The sequence below is a fragment of the Neovison vison genome, chromosome 8 (assembly GCF_020171115.1).
Source record: "Neovison vison isolate M4711 chromosome 8, ASM_NN_V1, whole genome shotgun sequence".
Taxonomy (NCBI): domain Eukaryota; kingdom Metazoa; phylum Chordata; class Mammalia; order Carnivora; family Mustelidae; genus Neogale; species Neogale vison.
The window spans coordinates 1415368-1432543 of record NC_058098.1 but is presented as its reverse complement, the minus strand read 5'-3'; the positions used below and the strand labels follow the sequence as shown (position 1 = coordinate 1432543).

Here is a 17176-nt window from a genome sequence, read left to right as displayed (position 1 = left end):
TCCAATACCATGAAGCTTGTGTTCTACGTTTTCTTCGAAGAATTTTATAGTTTTGGGCCCTTGATCCACTTTAATTTTGTATTGGGGTGAGGCAGGGCCCAGCTTCACTCTCTTGCACGTGGATGTCCCGATTTCCCGTTTCACCGTTTGTTGAAAAGACAGATCTTTGCCCCAGTGTGGTCTCGGCAGCCCGGTGGACAATCATGTGACCACACGCGCGGTGTATCCCCGCTCTCTACTGCGCCCCGTGCTCCGAGGAGACCCTCTGCAGACCGGTCTCCCTTCCCGCATTCCGGCGCTCCAGCTGCCTCCGCCTCCCGCCTCCCAGCTACAGAATCTTGCCCCGACCAGGCCGAGCCGCGCCGACCCACGTGCAGACCGGCCGGCTGTGGGAAGCCCCGACCACGAGCAGGTCACGTCCGTGCACGCGTGGGGCGGCCCGCAGGCCCACGGAGTGACCGCCCAGCGGGGGCGGCCTCAGCCGGACCTCAGGGGACGGGACAGGTCGGCCGGCTCCCAGGCACGCACCCGCAGCCCGCGTTCCGGCCAGGCCCTGAGCGAGGCTGGCACACAGGGTGCGTGCGGCGGGCTGGCCCCGCGGCGTGTTCTGGGCGCCCGCGGACAGCGACTCGGGTCAGGGAGGCGGTGCGGGAGCCGAGACCGGGCAGGGCGGGCCCGACGGGTCGGAGCCGAGAAAGCCGCCGCGGAGGCGGGAGCCGAGGGGCCGCCACGCGCACTCCGGGGCTGCGGGGCACGGTCCGTCCGGCTCAGCGCTGCCCGGGGCCGGGCCCCGCCCCCACCCTCGGCGGAGCCCCTCCCTGCTCCGACCTCCGTTTCCGACCGAGGGGGGACGCCCGCACCCGCCGCAGAGGGGACCCGGCCCGAACCGCGCCGCTCCCGCCGCCGCCTGCCCACACGCCCTTGGGGGTCCCAGCGCGCCGGGGCCGCGGCCACTTCCGCCGGCCAAGGGCCAGGACGCTGCTGCACGTCCCGCGTCGCCGCTCTTCCCCACCCCCCGCCCTCGCGAGCCCGCAGGCCGCTGCCCCGGGCGCCCCCCGCTCCCAGCCCCGCCGCCCAGCGCACGGAGGCCCCGCCCCCTCCGCCGGAAGCGGAAGTACACCCGACAGGCAGGCCGCGCGCGGCGCGTCGGGACCCGGAAGCACTCCCCGAGGCCCCGCCCCGCCTCCCAATAGCGCTGCCGGGGGACGCCGCACTTCCTTTCTGCGCTCGCGCTCGTGGTGCCGCCAGCAAGTGCGTCGCGCGGCCGGGCGGGTGGGGCGGGGGACCCGGGCCGCGGCGCGCGGGGGGGCCGGGGGGCGTGGGAGACCCGGGCCGGGGGTGGGGGCGTGGGAGACCCGGGCCGGGGTCGGGTGGTGGGAGACCCGGGCCGCGGCGGGCGGGGAGGGGACGGCCCGGCCTCACGGCGCCGCGGGGTCCCGCAGGCGCGTCCCCGCCATGCAGAACGACGCCGGCGAGTTCGTGGACCTGTACGTGCCGCGGAAATGGTGAGCGACCTCCGCCCCGACTCCCGCCGCCCCTACGGCGCCCCCACCCCGCGCGCTCACCGCGCCCCCCCATCCCCCGCAGCTCCGCCAGCAACCGCATCATCGGCGCCAAGGACCACGCGTCCATCCAGATGAACGTGGCCGAGGTGAGCCGGGCGGCGGAGGGCCAGTCCCTCCGGGGAGGACGCCCCCAGGGCGGCCGCGGGGTCGGCCATCCCCGGGGCCCCGGTGTGGAGCGGGAGGCGCCTGGCGGTCTCCGTGACAGCGGGTGACGACTTGCAGGTCGACAAGGTGACGGGCAGGTTCAACGGCCAGTTCAAGACCTACGCGATCTGCGGGGCCATCCGCAGGATGGTGAGTGCGCCCCTCCCCGGCGCGGAGAGCCGGCGGGGTCCACGTGCCGGCCGCCCGGCCTTCCTGGGGGTGCGGCCGGGGGTCTGGGGGCTGGGAAAGGGCCACTCTGGCCCCTAGAGGACCCCCCTCCCTCGCCGGGCGGTCAGAGGGGAGGGCCGGAGCTCGGCCAGCCGTGGGGGGCAGAGGAGACAGCCGGCCCTGCTTCTTCCAGGGGGAGTCCGACGACTCCATCCTCCGACTGGCCAAGGCCGACGGCATCGTTTCCAAGTAAGTCAGAGGGCTGCTCGGGCACAGAGGCCCCGGACCTTTCCAGGAACGCGGCTTTAACGCTGTCCTTTTGTCCTAGGAACTTCTGACTGGAGGAGATCACAGAAGCGGGGGGTTTGTCCTAAATAAACAGTGAAACCCACTTGTGTCGGTCTGTTCTGTGACGGGCTGCGCTCCCCTGGGCACCAGGGTCAGGGCGGGGCATTTGACAAGGAGGGGCCGCTCAGCAGAAAGGAGACCACCAGCCCACGGAGACGTTGCAAAACCACGCTTTACTTGGAACCAAACACGTTACTGTTTGCAAACACGTCGTGACCTGACGGCACGATGAGGTCGGAGAGCCCGGCGCGCACGTTCAGTCCACCCGCTAGGAGCACGGAGAGCGTCAGGCCCGAACCTGGCGCGGGCTCAGGCTGAAGACTGCTTCAATACTGGCTTTGCTGTGGTGACCGCTGAGTCCCACAGGAGAGCAGCTTTCCGTGTGGGGGACACAAGGACACGCCAAGGGAGAAGTTCCCGGTTGTCCGTGAACACTCAATGGGTCACTTCTTTGCAGCTCTAAGGTTGCCTGAAAGGTCCCCGGGACACGTGCCCTCAGACGTACACTCGGGGTGGGTCCCTTGTAGCACTCGTGACCCGAAATATCCTCGAGACACAGGTGGCGGGGCAGGTTGCTATCCAGAGGGGAACTCCACCCTCCCCTTGGGTTTGTAGGGGCTAAGGGGCGGCGCCGAGAGGCCGGGGAGGTGCTCCATGGTAAATGAGGTTGGAGCACGGACTGGGCTCTGGGCTTTGGCATTCGTGCTGCCTGGAGAGGAGGAAGGAACAGCTGGCCTGTGGGCCGACGCAGGTGCCCGCGTGCTGTGGTGAGGACGGGGGTCTCCCTTTTGCAGAAGCACCGGTTCGCGTGAGGATGGGTGGGGCTGTAGCCTGGGCCCTGTGACCGGTTCGTAGGACAGCAGTAGGGGAGCGGCTCAAGAGCCCAGCCGACGTGGTCATTGCTGACAGCAGCTGACCCGAGGCAGGAAACTCCTTGGTTCTTCCGCGTTTGGTGGGGCAGCACACGGGAGAACCAGGTCACAGAGTGTGCAGGAAGGACATAGACCTGGGAAAGTAGAACACGGGCCCTGGTGGGCATGAGGGGCACAGGCCTGTACACAGGTGACCGCCATTACCCAGTGGGCTCCCTTCGTGACAGCTGGGCCTACAGCTCCTGCCTGGGAAGAACCCGTGTGAGCACTGACCCCCTTTAGGGAGGTGGTGCCATGGGGTGCAGGGCCATGGGGGAGCCCATGTCCTGCCTGCTTGAGGACCAAGTGTGGTTTCAAGTCACAACTTCAACAGATCTCGTGTAACCAATTTTTCTTCCCTTAAGACCCATAGAACCAAGTCGCAAGTAACAATAAATACACTTTTTCTCCATCACAATATTGCTTAGGAAGATCAAGAGCAAGCAATCCAGTCATCCTGAAGGTCCAGAGTATCGTAGGCAAACAGGGCTTCTGGCGGGGAGGTGAGGGTCCCCAGGGGCAGGCCAGTGTCTGTGCCGAGGCCCTCTGGGTTGTATGACACTCGGCACCAGGATTTCACAGTGACACGATGCTCAGAAGAGTAGCAAATGAGAGAAACCGGAGTCTGCTCCGGTTGGCTTAATCTAATGCCAGAGCTCCGCCTGTGGATGCAGGGGGGAGGTGGGCGGGCATCCGCGGAGGCGCTGCTGGGTGGGAGGGAGCCGGGCCGTCGGGGTGCGGGGGTGCATCTCCGCAGCCCAGCCCAAGGCTTCATTACATTAACTTCAGCAATGTCAGTGTGTTGGGGAGGGTGCGGGAACCCGGATCTTCACTGGTGGTTCGTGGAAGATGCAAGAGGATGCCGCGGAGCTGGGCTGGCCGTTCGGTAAGCCAGGGTCCCCATGCAGCCCACTCTCAGGCACGTGGCAAAGAACACAAAACCTCCCATCTTGTTCCTGCGGACACACAGACAGGCTCTCAGGCATACACGGACACAGTGTGCTTTGGAACAGAAATAGTGCCCCTGCAAGGCTGCGAGGGTGTGGAGACAGTGGCATCAGTCACAGAGGGCAGCAAGTCCCCGCCAGGCGGGTGCCCCAGCTGGGTGCCAAAGTGGGGCCCGGTGGGCGTGCGGTGCCTGCAAACACCTCCTGGGCCCACGCGGGCGCCTGCACCGGGGCTGGGTGGGCAGCGGGGCCGGCCTTGACTAGAACTGCTGCGTGAGGCGTCGGTAATGAGGTAACACCTGGCTCTCGGGAAGGTAGAGTGCGAGTTCCAAGGCCACCAGCACCGTGAACTCGAACCCAATCAGATCCCGTCTGTTGAATCGGAACCTTTCTTCCAGCTTCTGCATTGAAAAAGCGAGGTGGTTATGCGAGGCCCGGCTCTGGCTCCCGCCCAGGGCAGTGGGTGCGGGCCTGGCTCCGGGTCCCCGGCGTCCCCGGCGGGCAGCCTGGTCTGGGGGAGGGGGGCTACTCACATCGATGAGCTGCTTCACCTCGCCCCTGCGCAGGTCGCTGCTGATCTTGGCGGCGAGCAGCACGCACGCGCCGGCACACAGCTTGCGGTTCTGCTTGTTGAGTTTGCCCTGCAGGACCAGCTTCTCGAAGTACACGTACGCCATGGACACGGTCACGGGCTCCAGGCTGCACTCCTCAGAAAGGTTCCGCATCTCGCGCTTCAAGCTGCGGGTGACAGGGAGGCCTGGTGCTCAGGGGCCGAGGAAGCAGCCACCCTCTCCCGGCCCCTCGACGGCATTCTGGGCGGCGGGAAAGCCCTCTTCCCTGCGGGCAGTGCGGCCCAGCACTCGGCCTGCAGCTTGGCGGGTGAGCGGCTGATGTCGGGCGCCCGTTCTCCCAGCTATATGGGCTGGCCCGCGCTGTGTCCAGGGGACGCTGGACAGAGGACACAGTCCCTGCGGTCCTGTGGCAGTGGGGAGGACGAGGCAGGAGAAAACCTCCCACAGAAAGGCCCTGTGGTGCAGACACGCTGAGGCAGCATCTAGACCTCAGTGAAGCCCTTATGGGTGCTGCTGGGGAGGGGACGGTGGGACGCAGTGGGGTCAGAAGGACCCAGAGCAGGACACGGAGGCGCTTACTCGCTGTGAGGTCTTGGGCCAGCCTCGTCGGCCCTTGATCCCGTCCATCACGGGGCTCAGCGCCCGCCGCCCGTGCTGTCGCGGGCATCCGGGAGGAGGGCTTAGAGGTGTGGGCACGAGAGGCCTCGAGGCAGCCTGGCCTGCGGAGGTGGTAGTGGAGGACTGGGGAGCTGCTGCTATTGGCCTGGACAGACGGCGGAGGGGGGACGAGCTGGGGGGGCACACATGGTTTTGTCAAGCTCACGGGACCTGCCGGAAATGGGGGCAGGAGCCGGGAGACCCCGCCTCAGCGCCCTCACCTCCGGATCTTGCTCAGGGTCAGTTTGATGTGCGGGAACTTCTCTCGGAAGGTCTCATTCATGTCCTTCTTGAGGTCAGAGGGCTTCACGTACTCGATCACCGTGGTCTGCAGAAGAGGCAGCAGGGTGGGGAACCCGCCCCACGCAGGCCTAGGGGCCCACCCGCCCGAGGCCCTGGGGGTGACTTCATGCCGGCCTGGGTCTGCGAGGCCAGTATGCGGTGGCTTCGGGCACCAGCTCAGCCAAGGACACGCCTCACGCCCGAGAGCACAGAGTGGGCAGCTCCCTGCCACTGGCGTGCGTGCTGAAGGCAGCAGTGACCCCAGGGCACCCTCCGGCCTACAGTGTACCCCGTCCTGTCCTGAGGGGCTGCTGCTGTCCGGGGGCGGGGGGGTGCATTCAGCCCCACCCTGGCAGCTTGCTGTCGGCCTGCCCCCGACCCCGGGGCCGTGCGGGGTGGGCATGTGGTGGCGCTCACCGTACCATGTAGGAGGCGAAGATGAGGACCCTCTTGTGCTTGCCGCAGGGCCACTGCGGGTCGTCCAGCAGATTGGGATTGTATTCCAGCACGTCCCCGGCATCGCCGCCTGCAGGCAGAGGGCAGCCCTGACCCACCACGAGCCCCCAGCTGGGGTCTGCAGCCTGGGAGGGGCTGCAAGCCAGGCTTCCCTGCCCCTGAGAGCTGGGTGGAAGGAAGGAGCGCTTGACAAGGAGGGGCCCCCCGGCCCCCTGCCATGGCTGGACACGGGATCTCTCCAGTGCCCGGTCGGACGAAGCCCAGGCTGTCTGCTCTAGTGGGAGTCCCTTCTCCTGACCCTGCTCCCGAGCCTGGTGCCCTGTCCGGACTGGGACCCTGGTCGGCCACGTGCTCTCCCTTGCCCAGCTGGTGTGGCCGCCTGCCGTAAGCCCAGTTAGGGCACACGAGGTTACCTAGTTCCGTGCCAGCTGGCGCTGACTTGGTCGGGGCCGGTTTGTATCTTGAGCCTGGGAGAGCGCGGGGGGCGCTGGGCCGGGACTGGGGCGGCGGGCCGTGGCTGTCTGTCTTGTGTGTGACCAGGGCGTTGGTAGGGTACAAGAACTTGGCATAAGACACCACCTGGAGAGACAAGGGTGTCAGGGCTCAGTCCCTATCGCCCCCGGGCCCTGGCCCCGGCTTGAGACCAGAGGTTCAGCAAGCTGTCCCCTACGCCTTCCTGTTGCAGGAAGGCCCCGCACAACTGCCACCCTTGCGTGGGTGAAGAAAGACCTACTGAGGGCGAGTGCTCCCACGCAGCCCCGCACTGGGTGCTGCGCCCCTGGGGTTAGTATTCTCAATAACAAGAACATTCCAAAAGGCCACCCTTGCCATCCCATGTGGGATCTGCAGCACAGGAACCTTCTCCCTCCCTCTGATCACCAGCACCGAGACGGCACCGGGACACCCTCACCTGGCTGCTGAGCGAGGCTATGGGGCCCGTTTTCGGGCTGTGGGGCTTTCTCCCACTGACACCGTGCATTTTAGGAGATTCAGGGGGAAACATAGCTTCATGTGTTTATTGCCTTGGCGAGCGCAAGCTCCGTGCCCCGCGAACACCTACCCCGCCCACGGACCGCAGCCACACTTGCCTTCCCATCTGCTCCCAGCTCAACGCCCTCCAACTCAAAGACCATCTCAGAAGACACGGAGACGCCGCCCGACGGGTGCCTCTGCTTCTGGCTGTCCACCCTCAGGTCACTGCAGCGCAGAGGACGGGAGACGGCTGCCGCCCTCCCAGCCCCTTCCCAGGCCCATGCACTTCCTGTTCGAATACTCTAGAGGTCGGCAGTAATGGAGAGGCACTGACCTCTGCCCGAGGCCACCCACTTGGCCAGCTGGCCCAGGCCCGTCCCAGGGGAAGGGTTCCCCATCGCCATGCCCACTCCGACGGCCATCTCCTTCCTCCTGAGCGACGCACGGGACACAGCCGCCTGAAGCGCGCATGAGGGCGCAGGGCAGCGGCCCCACGAGCAGCGTCCCTGGCGTCTGCCGTAAACAGCTCACACAGAGCCAACGGTGCGGACACACCCCTGCCAGGGAACCAGGGCCCAAAGGCCTTCAGAGTTCCTGGGGAGCTGTGCCAGGGCTGACGCCGAGCTCGGCGCCGTCCTGGGCCACTCACCTGAGCCGCAGGCCTTCTCCGTAGGGCAGGACCGAGAAGGCCGCACATAGGGACCGCTTGGCACAGATGAGCACGATCCTGGGGGGAGGTGCTGGTCAGAGCAGGTGGGAGGCGTTTCTGGGAGAAAACGCCTTCTCCTCTAGACTAGGGAGCTTCTCCTCTAGACGCGAGCTGCTGGCTGGGACCACCGCACACCTGGGCCCGCTGAAGCCCCCCAGCATGCAGACCCGCCTCGGGCCTGCTCCTTGTCACCAGCATGAGCCCGTCACCCTAGGGGTCATGCTTGGGGGGGGGGTCTGGGCCACACTAGGAGAATACAGAGCTCCCCAACCAGGGCCACGGGGTGGACACTTGGCAGCATGGCTTCCAGCAGGAAGGGCAGTGGGCTCAGATGTCTCAGGGCGGGCGACAGGAACGCCTAGGGGTCCCTGCAGTGCCAACAGACACAGGAGCCCTGAGGGCCACCGCACCAGGCCCACACCCCGGTATGGGGCAGCGGCATCCCGGCTTGTAGATCAACCATCCGCTGTGTTTCCCAAATAAAACCCAGCCCTCCTCTCTCGACCACATGGCATCGTCACACCTGTCCTGTGTCCCTTCACCTGGGCTACCAGAGAGGGGGACAAGGCAGGTCCCCAGCCCCTGATCGGTGCGAGGGGGACACGGTGGGCAGCTCCAGGGCTGCAGGCGGGGGCCCCAGATTGGATGGCAGCCCTGGCCGTGGCACGCGGCACCTGCTGTTCCTGGTGTCATACTGCCTCATGTTCTTGATGAAGTGGGTCTTCTTCAAGCCTTTGTGTCTCGGGGATCCGGATATGTGCTTGGTTCTGCAAGGGAAAAGCCAGATCACTCTTTCCTCCTTCGAGACCTCCTCCGGCCCCAGGTCTCAGACACCCTCACCTTTGAACCGAGGCACATCCCACAGCGTCTTCCAGGAACTCGAGAGAACAGCGCTGGGAGGCGACTCGGCGTCTGGAAGAAGACAGCAAAGCCTCGGCTCACACCTGGGAAGGGGCCGCTCTCAGGCCCAGAGATGTGCTCTCGGGAGTCTCCCCTCCGAAGGGCAGCCCCAGCCACCGACTGGGTCAGGATCCTGTCTGGGGTGAGGTCTGAGCCTTGGGTAGCGCCACCCAAGGACCAAGAGTTTGCCAGAAGAATCCAAGGGGGACCAGCACCCCGGTCTGCTGCCCGTGGCCTCCTGGAGCTCAGCCCAGCTCGTTCCAGGCATCCTCTCCGGCCCAGGATGGGCAGGGCCGGCCACGCTCCCCCACAGCAGGCTGAAGGAGCTGCACCGAGCGCTCACAGCCTCGCACCCCATTGTCAGGGGAGCTCCTCAAGCCCGAAGGCCCAGAAACCCTATGTGGCTGCACTCCCAGGTCACGATCACAAACCCTGGTTACCGACACCCAGGCCACCCCTGCAGTCACCTGTCGACCCCCTCGTCCTCGGGAGGTGGACGTGTACATCTCACCAGCAAGGGCCGCTGGTGACAAAGCTATGCAGATGGGCCCCAGTCCACACACGCTCCCAACGAGAGGGAGGATTCCAGAGACCACGGCTGTGGGGTCCACGAAATTAAGCAACACGGGCCAGCATATGCCAGACACCCTGCATGTCTAGAGTGTGAACTGAGCCCAGGCTCCTGCGGAGGGGAGCAGGGGAGGGACACATGGCCGAGGAAGCCACTTCGGGGAGCTGTAGCCTGCCCGGAAGCAATGCTGTCCTCCCACAGGACCCTGGCTGACGGAAGAGGCCCAGCGTGGTCAGGCCACCTCACCAGGTAGAGGTAGCCTGGAGTCCCGGGAGGAAGGAGCCAGGGGGACAGGCAGTCACCATCGTGTGCTAGGGGCCCAGCCCCACCTTCTGCCACGGAGCCACCGCCTACGGCAGCCCGGAGCAGCTGGGCACCTGGCCCGGGTTGCACGGCCAGGGCAGTCCTGGGGGCTCCAAGGCTGTCACCTCGGAGCTACAGCCCAGGCTCCATGTAAGCCTTTAGAATGACCGCGGCAGCACAATCTCACTGAAAAGCAACAAAAATCGAACACGGCACAACCTCCGGTGAAATGCTGGGTCTCCCTCCACGGCCCTGTCTCCAAAGAGGGGCAGCGACCTCCCTCTGCAGCTGGCGTCGGGGGAGGGCAGCCGCCTACCAGACGAGTGCTTGGGGTGACGTGAGTGCTCGGGTCAGTCAGGCAGGGGACTGGCCAGGGCGGGGTGGGGTGGGGGAGGGGCAGCGGGAGGGGCACGTCCGGAGGAGGACAGCCAGCGTCCTAAGACACCTGCGGGGGAGGTGGGGGCGGGCAGGAGTGAGCAGATGGAAAGGCAGGCCCCGTGCCAAGGAAAGCGGCTGACCTGGGGAGAGCCCACGTGTCCCCAGAGGTGTCTGCGTGCGGCCCTGCGGGACCGGCCTCCGAGACCCCGTGGAGCAGCCCCTGCGGCTTCCTCAGAGCATTTCCCAGGTGGTGTCCCAACGGCTTCCGCACACCCGGGACCTCATCTGCAGGGCCCAGCCGGCAGCGACCTCCACAGAGGCCCGGCCCGGCACACGGTTGCTGGCCCACTGCCCGGAGGAGTGGCAGGCAAGACGGGGCCTCTGCCGCCTTGCTCTCGCCTTCCGGAGATCCTGGCATGGTGGCAGCAGCTCAGCTCACCAGGCTTTAAAATCTGTTCCCACCTCTTTTGCAGGTACCTCTCCCCCGTCGCAAGCATTTTACACAGACGCTCAGCCCTCACAGTGACGGCGTGTTATTACTCTCTGTTGACGTGTGGGGAAACTGAGGCACAGAGTGGGCAAGCGAACTGCCCGAGGTCACAGCTGCTCAGGTGGTACCAGGACCCGCGTACCCGCAGGCGGCCTGTGCGTTTGCCAACGGCAGGAGCATGGCCTCTCTGCCCCCCTGCGGCGCCCGCGGGGCTGGCTGGAATCGAGGCCACCCCTCAGGCCTGTCCGCGGGTGCTTCTCTGCTGAACGTGGCCTGCGCTCCCGGTGGGCTGTCTGAGCTGCGATGAAATGCCTGCAAGAGTGCCCGTCGCTGTGCCCCGAGCTGAGGCGGTCTGCAGGGGCACACAGGCCACGGGAGGCCCGGGCGAGCAGGCCTACTGTGCTCTCAGGATCAGGTGGACGTGCAGGTACTGGGAGCGGGGCCCAGCGTGGGGTCTGTCCCCACCAGCAGAGGGTGGAGTGAGGGCACAGTGATGAGCTGCTGGCTGCAGAACATTCTAGAAGGGGAGCGTCTGTGGGCAGGAGAGAAGCAGCCTGCACTGCACGCTCCCAGGGATCCCAGCCTCCCTGGGTGTGGAGGTGACCGTGTGTTGGGCGGCACCTGGTCTGCAGGGTTCCCAGAAAGTGGAGGTGGTTGGGGAGCCGGCAGTCAGGGCCCTGGTCGTGCATGTGCATGACCCTCTGGGGGCCGCCCCGGGTGGTCAGGTGGGGCCTACCCCTCCCAGAACGTGGAGCAGCCCAGCCGCGCCGGGACAGCGCCCCTTTCAAAAGAAACTGCTGGGCAGTCAACCTCGGGCAGTGGTTCCTCTGGAGGAATGTCTGGCCCCTCGGTGAGCCCCGAGGTGACACCACCATGGCTTTGCACGGGGTCCCAGCACGGATGGGCTCCGGCCAAGGGTGCCCTGCTCAGCCTCTGGAACCTGCCCCCCAGGAAGGTGTCTGTGCAGGCAGCAGGTGGGACAGAACACGCCGGCAGCTCCACCTGAAGGTCCCCGCTGGAGGTGAGCAGCGTGGTCAGCAGGAGGCCGGGCACGACACACTCTCACGTGCCTAGACGCAGACGGAAGCTGGCGTCTCAGTGCGCCGGGGCGGGGGCCGGCTACAGAGAGCTTCTAGGGACACGCATTTTCTACCCCATCTAAAAACACCACCACTAGCGAACAGGCTGCAAAGAACAAAACCTGGCTTCTCTGTCGCCTGCGCTGCCCCTTCCCGACCCTGGCTGTTTGGGCAACACAAGTCTCCCGGCCTAGGAAGCCTCTCAGCTGAGCCACGGTCAGGGCAGGGTCTGCGGGACGGGGGCTACTCGTGGGCGAGCGGCCCGAGGGTGCCTGCATCGGACTCTGGGGAAGAAGGGGCCACGGGTCAGTGGGAGAGGCTTTCAGGAGGGTGCAGGTGGCCGCCGCACGGACCCCGGGCCTGCTCACTCTCCCGCTCGCTCTCAGAATTGCCACCCCCCCCCCCCGATGTGACATGCTCCTGCCAACACGAAATCACCACTAGAGTTTCTATCATCTGACCAACGCCCTCTGTCACTGCAGAAGTGCCCGGCCAAGGAAAGGCTCCCACCAGAGGTCTGTTTGAGGGCTGAGAGCCACCCAGACGGAGTGAGGGGCCAAGTGAAGGGGTCAGACCAGCTGGTGTGGGCTGCAGAGTACCCCCGTGCCCACGACTGGGGACCCTTTCCTGCTCCGTGCCTATGTGAGCACGGCACCTGACCTCACAGACCCTTGTGCATACTTGTCCAGGGAGTGGTGGTCCTGGGCACCCCACCTGGCTAAGTCCCTGCCTGGAAAAGCACAGACCCCATGTTCTAGCTGACCACTCGAAGAGGCCTGAAGTGCCCCGGGGATGGGACCCCAGCTGTGGCCTCTGGGGGCCAAGTCTCAGCAAGGCCTCTGAGCCGCCACAGGACGATGTGCCTCTGCGCTCTGCCCTCGGTAACCATCTCCGGCTGTCCTCCGGCAAGAACCCCAAATCAGAGTCGTAAGCGAACCGCTGGCTCCGACACTCAACTTGGTTTAATTTGCACAGGAGCTTGGCGGCTTCGGGAACACAAAGTGGCTCCTGGCCAGCGTGGCAACCGCAGCCCCCAGGCCTGTCTTAGAGTCGCTCCGGAGGGAGCCTCCAGAGTCGCGAGGCGCTCTGCTCCCAGCAGATGCAGCCACATCCCTGGTCTCCTGGCAGTGCCCCTGGCTCCCCTGCCTGTCCTCAGTGCCCTGGACACTCATGAGGGCTGTAGTGGGCTCAGCTGTGCCCCCCCAGGGGTCAGCAGGTTACCCGGTGAGTTCTGTTGAAGTCCCGAACCCCGACATCTGTGACTAGGACCCTGTTTAGAGACAGGGTCTTTGCAGATGCGACCAAATGAAGAGGGGGCCCGTCGGGTGGGCCCTGACCCCACGGCTGGGGTCTGTGCAAGGAGAGGAAAGGCCGGGTTGGGACACACACTCACAGGAGAAGCCAGGAAGACAGAGCGGAGAATGGACGGACACCTGCGGCCACCCGGAGCTGGGGGAGGCAGAAAGCCTCCTTCCCTGGGGCTCCCAGAGGGAGCACAGCCCTGCCCCGTCCCCATCTCAGACCTGCATCCCCCAGGACGGCGAGGGGAACCGCTGCTGCGGCCCAGCGGTGCCCAGCTCTCGGGCTGTGCTCGGCAGCTGCGCCCCTCTGGGGCTTTCTAGGAGAGGAGGGTGTGGGGCCTGGCCAGGGCCTGGAAACCTGTTCCTGCCAGCTGGAGGAGCCCAGAAGCCCGTCTGCTCGCCTCAAGTGACCACGGTGTCAAAAGGAAAGTAAACACCGTGTCAGAGGTTCTAGGAGCGAAGTGTGGACACCAGTGACTTGCTCACTGGCTTGGCAGGAAAAGCCACACCAGGCTGAACCCTGAGGGTGACACAACTTCCCCACGTGGACCGAGTGGGGGCACTCACCGGGCAGCCTGTCTGCTCACCCGGCCCTGGCCAAGGCCGCCCTTCGCCCGGCCCTTGAGCTCACGGGACCTCACACAGTCCCTCAGGTAGGTAGGACAGAAGGCAAAAGCGCTTCACAGAGGAGTAAACGGAGACTCCTGCCCATGGTCACAACAGAGCCCCGACGCGTGGACCTAGCATGACAGCGGGTCTGACCACTGCACGCGTGGACCTAGGATGACAGCGGGTCTGACCACTGCACGCGTGGACCTAGGATGACAGCGGGTCTGACCACTGCACGCGTGGCACGGACTTCAGGAGGAGGCCCTCACTAGCCCCCGCTCCAGAAATACTACTGATGCTCGGGCTGGGCTGGCAGCTCGGAGCCCCCGGGCTTGGCTGGCCGGCCCTCACGCACTCTGCGACGGCTCCCTATGGGCAGGGCCCAGGAAGGAAGGTTCCGCACAGGCAGGAAGGCGGGAGCGGCGGGAGAGGGCTCACGGCCTGGGCTCGGGCTATGGGTGGAGGGACACAGGGACGGGGGTGGGTGCAGCAGGACAACCAAAGGGCACCCCGATGCACCCCATGTCCCCACCCCATGCCAGCGTCCTCCCAAGCTCCCAGGGGTGGGCGGGGTGGGAGCACCAGCAGCCCCTGCGGCCTGGTGGGGTTCCTGCTCACAGGCGCCGCCTCCAGCACCCACACCCCCTCAGGCTCTTCCCTAGAGTGTGGCTGCAAGGCGCAGGGTGCCGGGGGCCTGGTTTGGAGGGTCTGGCCCGTAGCAGGGTTGCCTGTTGGCGGAACAGAGCCTAGAACAAGGCGCACGCTGCCCAGAACGCACGTGCACCCCCAAGGTGGAGGTGGCCTGGCGCCGGCCTGCCCGCAGCAGACACAAACGGCTCTCAGCAAGCTCGGCCCGGCAGCAGGGGACACCCCTTCCTTCTGACACCCCCTGACTCGTCGCACCACAGAGGGACTCAGAGACCCAGTGGGACCGGGAGACCATCCTCCGGCGGACTCTACAACTTCGAGGAAGAGGACAAGTAGGCTTTGGGGCTCTGTTTTTAAAATGGGCTGATTTCCATCGGTAAACCAGTTTTTCCTTAATACTGGCCTCCTCCTGCAGAAGCAGCCCCCCGCCCCGGGGACGGCAGGAGCGAGCTGCCGAGCTGCTGTGTTTGGGCCCGGATGATCTCCTAGCTTCACTTAGCCCCTGCCCATCTCTGCGGCCCAGGCCAGGCCTGTTGGTGGCACGGGTCGGGTCCACGGGTGCCCCCCGGCCTGCCCAGAAGCCAGCGGCTTCCCCGCAGAGCTGGAGAGGACTTCCGCCCCCGGTGTGACGGTGACCTCGGTACGCGCCTACCCGTGGGCCACACGCGAGAACTCAGAATGTGAGGTCAAGAATGGACAACCAAGCCTTCAGTCTGGACTCGCCCCGCCATCTTCCACGCTGAGGGCCCGGGGTTTGAGGCAGCCGTGACCACCTCCAGGGGAGGAGAGCAGCCTCTGAACCCCAGGGACTCGAGGTGTCGGCCCGACTATGTGGGCCAGCCAGCCGGAGGGCTCCGCGCCCTCCCAGCACACCCACGGGGGCTGCCTCGGGAGGGCCTGCCCGGCAGCTCTGTTCTGCAAAGGCTAAGCACTGCCGTTCCAGAAGGACCGCGACCGTGGCCAGTCCTGAGCCCCAGGGGGAAGGTGGGCAGTGGGAGGGGAGGGGAAAGTCCCAGCGTCTAGAGGAAGGTGCCGAGGGGGCCGGACGGCCGGGACGCCCAACGCTGAGCTCTACGGGCAGCTGAGGAAGGGTCTCTGGGAGAAGAAAGTGGGGTGTCCGGCAGCCAGAGGCCAGATATCTGGGCACAGGCAGCCTGGAGGAGCAGGGCTCAGGGGTGGGTGCTCTGGGACGGGCTGAGGGCTTCCTAGAACTGCAATCAGGGCAGGGAGAGTAAGTGCAAGCTGGGAACGGACAGGGCCAGGGGCACTGAGCTCACAGGGGATGGGCTGGGGAGGACAGCAGTCAGCATGGGGGTAACGGGGGGGACCAGGGACCAGCAGGCCGGGAGGCTGGAAGGTTCGGCCGGCACAGACGGCCACACGGTACAGTGCAGGGAAGACCGGAGGTTCGTCCGGCTCAGAGAACGGTCTCAAGGAGACACACCAGGGATGCTTGGGAGTCCCTGAGTCCGGGGACTGGGAGGGGCGTGTCCAGAGCTGCCCCGGCTGTGTGTCTGGGGCTGACAAGGGCTGGGGAACCCGAAAACTGAAGGAGGCTGACAGGGTTAAGGGGACCATGACCCCTGTGTCTATGGAGAGGGCCTGAGGGCTGCTGACCCCCACATCTGTGGGATTTTGCCTGTGGGACCCAGGCAAAACTCTCTTCCTCATGCTGGTGAGGCCCAGGATACCCCAACCCTGCGTCTGGGGCTCCCAGGGGAGCAGGGTCCCCTTCCGATCCCCAAGTCATGTGTGACCCTCTGTCATGGGCTCCCAGGGCCCCAGCTGACCCTGGTCCCCAGGTCCTATGCAGATGGGGCCCTGGACCATTTCGCCGCCGTCCCCTGGACCGATGACCCCCAGGTCACCCCGACCCTGTGTCCCCGGCTGTCAGGTCACCCCAGCCCTGAGCGGATCCGGCGCGGGGTCCCACTCACCTCTGGCGTTGCCCGTCCAGCCCGAGTCCCAGGCCGAGGCCCAGGCTGGCGGACGCGGGGCCGGGCGCCGGGCTGAGCAGGCCCTGGGGCGCCGACGCCCTGCCCGCGGGACCCGGCAGCCCGGGCAGGCCGGCGGGGGGCGCGGGCGGCGGCGGCGGCGGCGGAGGCGGCGGCGGGGCCCCGCGGGCGGGGGGCTCGGGCCCCGGGGGCCCCGGCGGCGGCGGCGGCGGCGCGGGCGGCTCGCGGGCTTCGGCGGGCGGCGGCGGCGGGGGCTTCTCCCCGCCCGGGCCCAGGCTCGGGGGGCGGCCGTCCAGGGAGATGTTGTTGAGGAAGAAGAGGGCGGCCTGGCGGCGCCGCGAGTCCCCGCGCCTCCGGAGCGCCTGTGGCGGGGCCCTGGCGGCGGGGCCGGGGCCGGCGGGCGGCGGGGCCCTGGCGGGGCCGGCGCCGGGGCCGGGGGCCGGGCCCGGAGTTGGGCCCGGGGCTCCACCCGCCGCGGCCGCGGCCATCCTCCGACTGAGCCCGCCGGCCGCCCGCCGCCGCCGCCCCACCCGCGCGCACGCGCCCGCGCTGGCCGCCCATTGGCCGAGGCGCGCCCACATGCAAATATCTTGCTGTCGCGCCTACCCATTGGTCCTTGCGGTTCCGGGGGCGGGCCGCGGAGTCCCTGGGAGGCTCCCCTGGGTCCTAGAGGCGGTGCTGCTGCGGCCGGCGGGAGCGGGAGAGCGGCGCGGGAGAGCGGCGCGGGAGGGCGGGGGGAGAAGCCCCGCGGGGCCCGGCTGTCGGCTCGGCGGCGGCGCCGGCCCGGGTGCGAATCCCCGCCTCGGGAACGGCGGCTACAGGGTGGCCGGCGCCCCGCTGTCCTTGCGGGGCTGTGGCGTTCATGGCCGGCCTCCGTGGAGCCCGAGTCTTTGGGCTCCGGGCACGTCTCCTGTGGGGTGCGGGTCGGTGCTGGCGGCCGGGGTGCGCGGGGCTGAAGCCTGCCGGGGGCGGCGGCGTTCGGGGAGCCCCTAAGGCTCCCTGGGAAGGCGGGCGGGGCCGGCGCTTCCCTCAGGGACCGGAGACCCCGAGGGTCTGCCGGGAGAAGGCGCCTGCGGGCCTCGGGACTCGCAGGCGTGCGGGGCCGTGCGGGGCCCTCAGCGCGGGCAGGGAGCGCACTGGCCTCGGCGGGGCGAGCCTCCGCCTCGCGGGCGTCGCGGTGCCCGGTGCCCCGACTTCAGAGCCGCCGGCTC

At 67.2% G+C, this 17176-nt stretch overlaps 2 protein-coding genes across 2 annotated transcripts; one reads left to right on the top strand and one right to left on the bottom strand.

The window, feature by feature from the left end:
- Nucleotides 1-1149: 1149 nt before the first annotated feature.
- On the top strand, nt 1150-2268 carry RPS21 (ribosomal protein S21). Its single transcript, XM_044262276.1, has 6 exons — nt 1150-1251; nt 1443-1505; nt 1588-1651; nt 1788-1859; nt 2071-2126; nt 2206-2268. The coding sequence occupies exons 2-6, from the start codon at nt 1456-1458 to the stop codon at nt 2213-2215; spliced, it is 252 nt and encodes an 83-aa protein (XP_044118211.1). The 5' UTR covers nt 1150-1251; nt 1443-1455; the 3' UTR covers nt 2216-2268.
- Nucleotides 2269-3999: 1731 nt separating this feature from the next.
- CABLES2 (Cdk5 and Abl enzyme substrate 2) lies at nt 4000-16453 on the bottom strand. The gene is made up of 11 exons (XM_044262711.1): nt 16180-16453; nt 15948-16104; nt 8572-8643; nt 8406-8498; nt 7672-7749; nt 7139-7247; nt 6464-6629; nt 6017-6120; nt 5534-5640; nt 4617-4821; nt 4000-4484 (listed from the first exon to the last, which is right to left on the bottom strand). Exons 1-11 carry the CDS (start codon nt 16451-16453, stop codon nt 4344-4346), a joined length of 1506 nt encoding a protein of 501 aa, XP_044118646.1. The 3' UTR covers nt 4000-4343.
- Nucleotides 16454-17176: the final 723 nt, after the last annotated feature.

Bases quoted from the DNA above. Each gene is read 5' to 3' on its own strand.
- CABLES2 (XM_044262711.1), bottom strand. From the start codon at position 16,453: ATGGCCGCGGCCGCGGCGGGTGGAGCCCCGGGCCCAACTCCGGGCCCG. The intron at 7,248-7,671 runs GTGAGTGGCCCA...TCTGCGCTGCAG, and splicing joins GGAGAAGGCCTGCGGCTCAG to TGACCTGAGGGTGGACAGCC. The intron at 4,822-5,533 runs GTGAGGGCGCTG...TGTCACCCGCAG, and splicing joins ACCCTGAGCAAGATCCGGAG to CTTGAAGCGCGAGATGCGGA.
- RPS21 (XM_044262276.1), top strand. From the start codon at position 1,456: ATGCAGAACGACGCCGGCGAGTTCGTGGACCTGTACGTGCCGCGGAAA. The intron at 1,652-1,787 runs GTGAGCCGGGCG...GACGACTTGCAG, and splicing joins TCCAGATGAACGTGGCCGAG to GTCGACAAGGTGACGGGCAG. The intron at 1,860-2,070 runs GTGAGTGCGCCC...TGCTTCTTCCAG, and splicing joins GCGGGGCCATCCGCAGGATG to GGGGAGTCCGACGACTCCAT.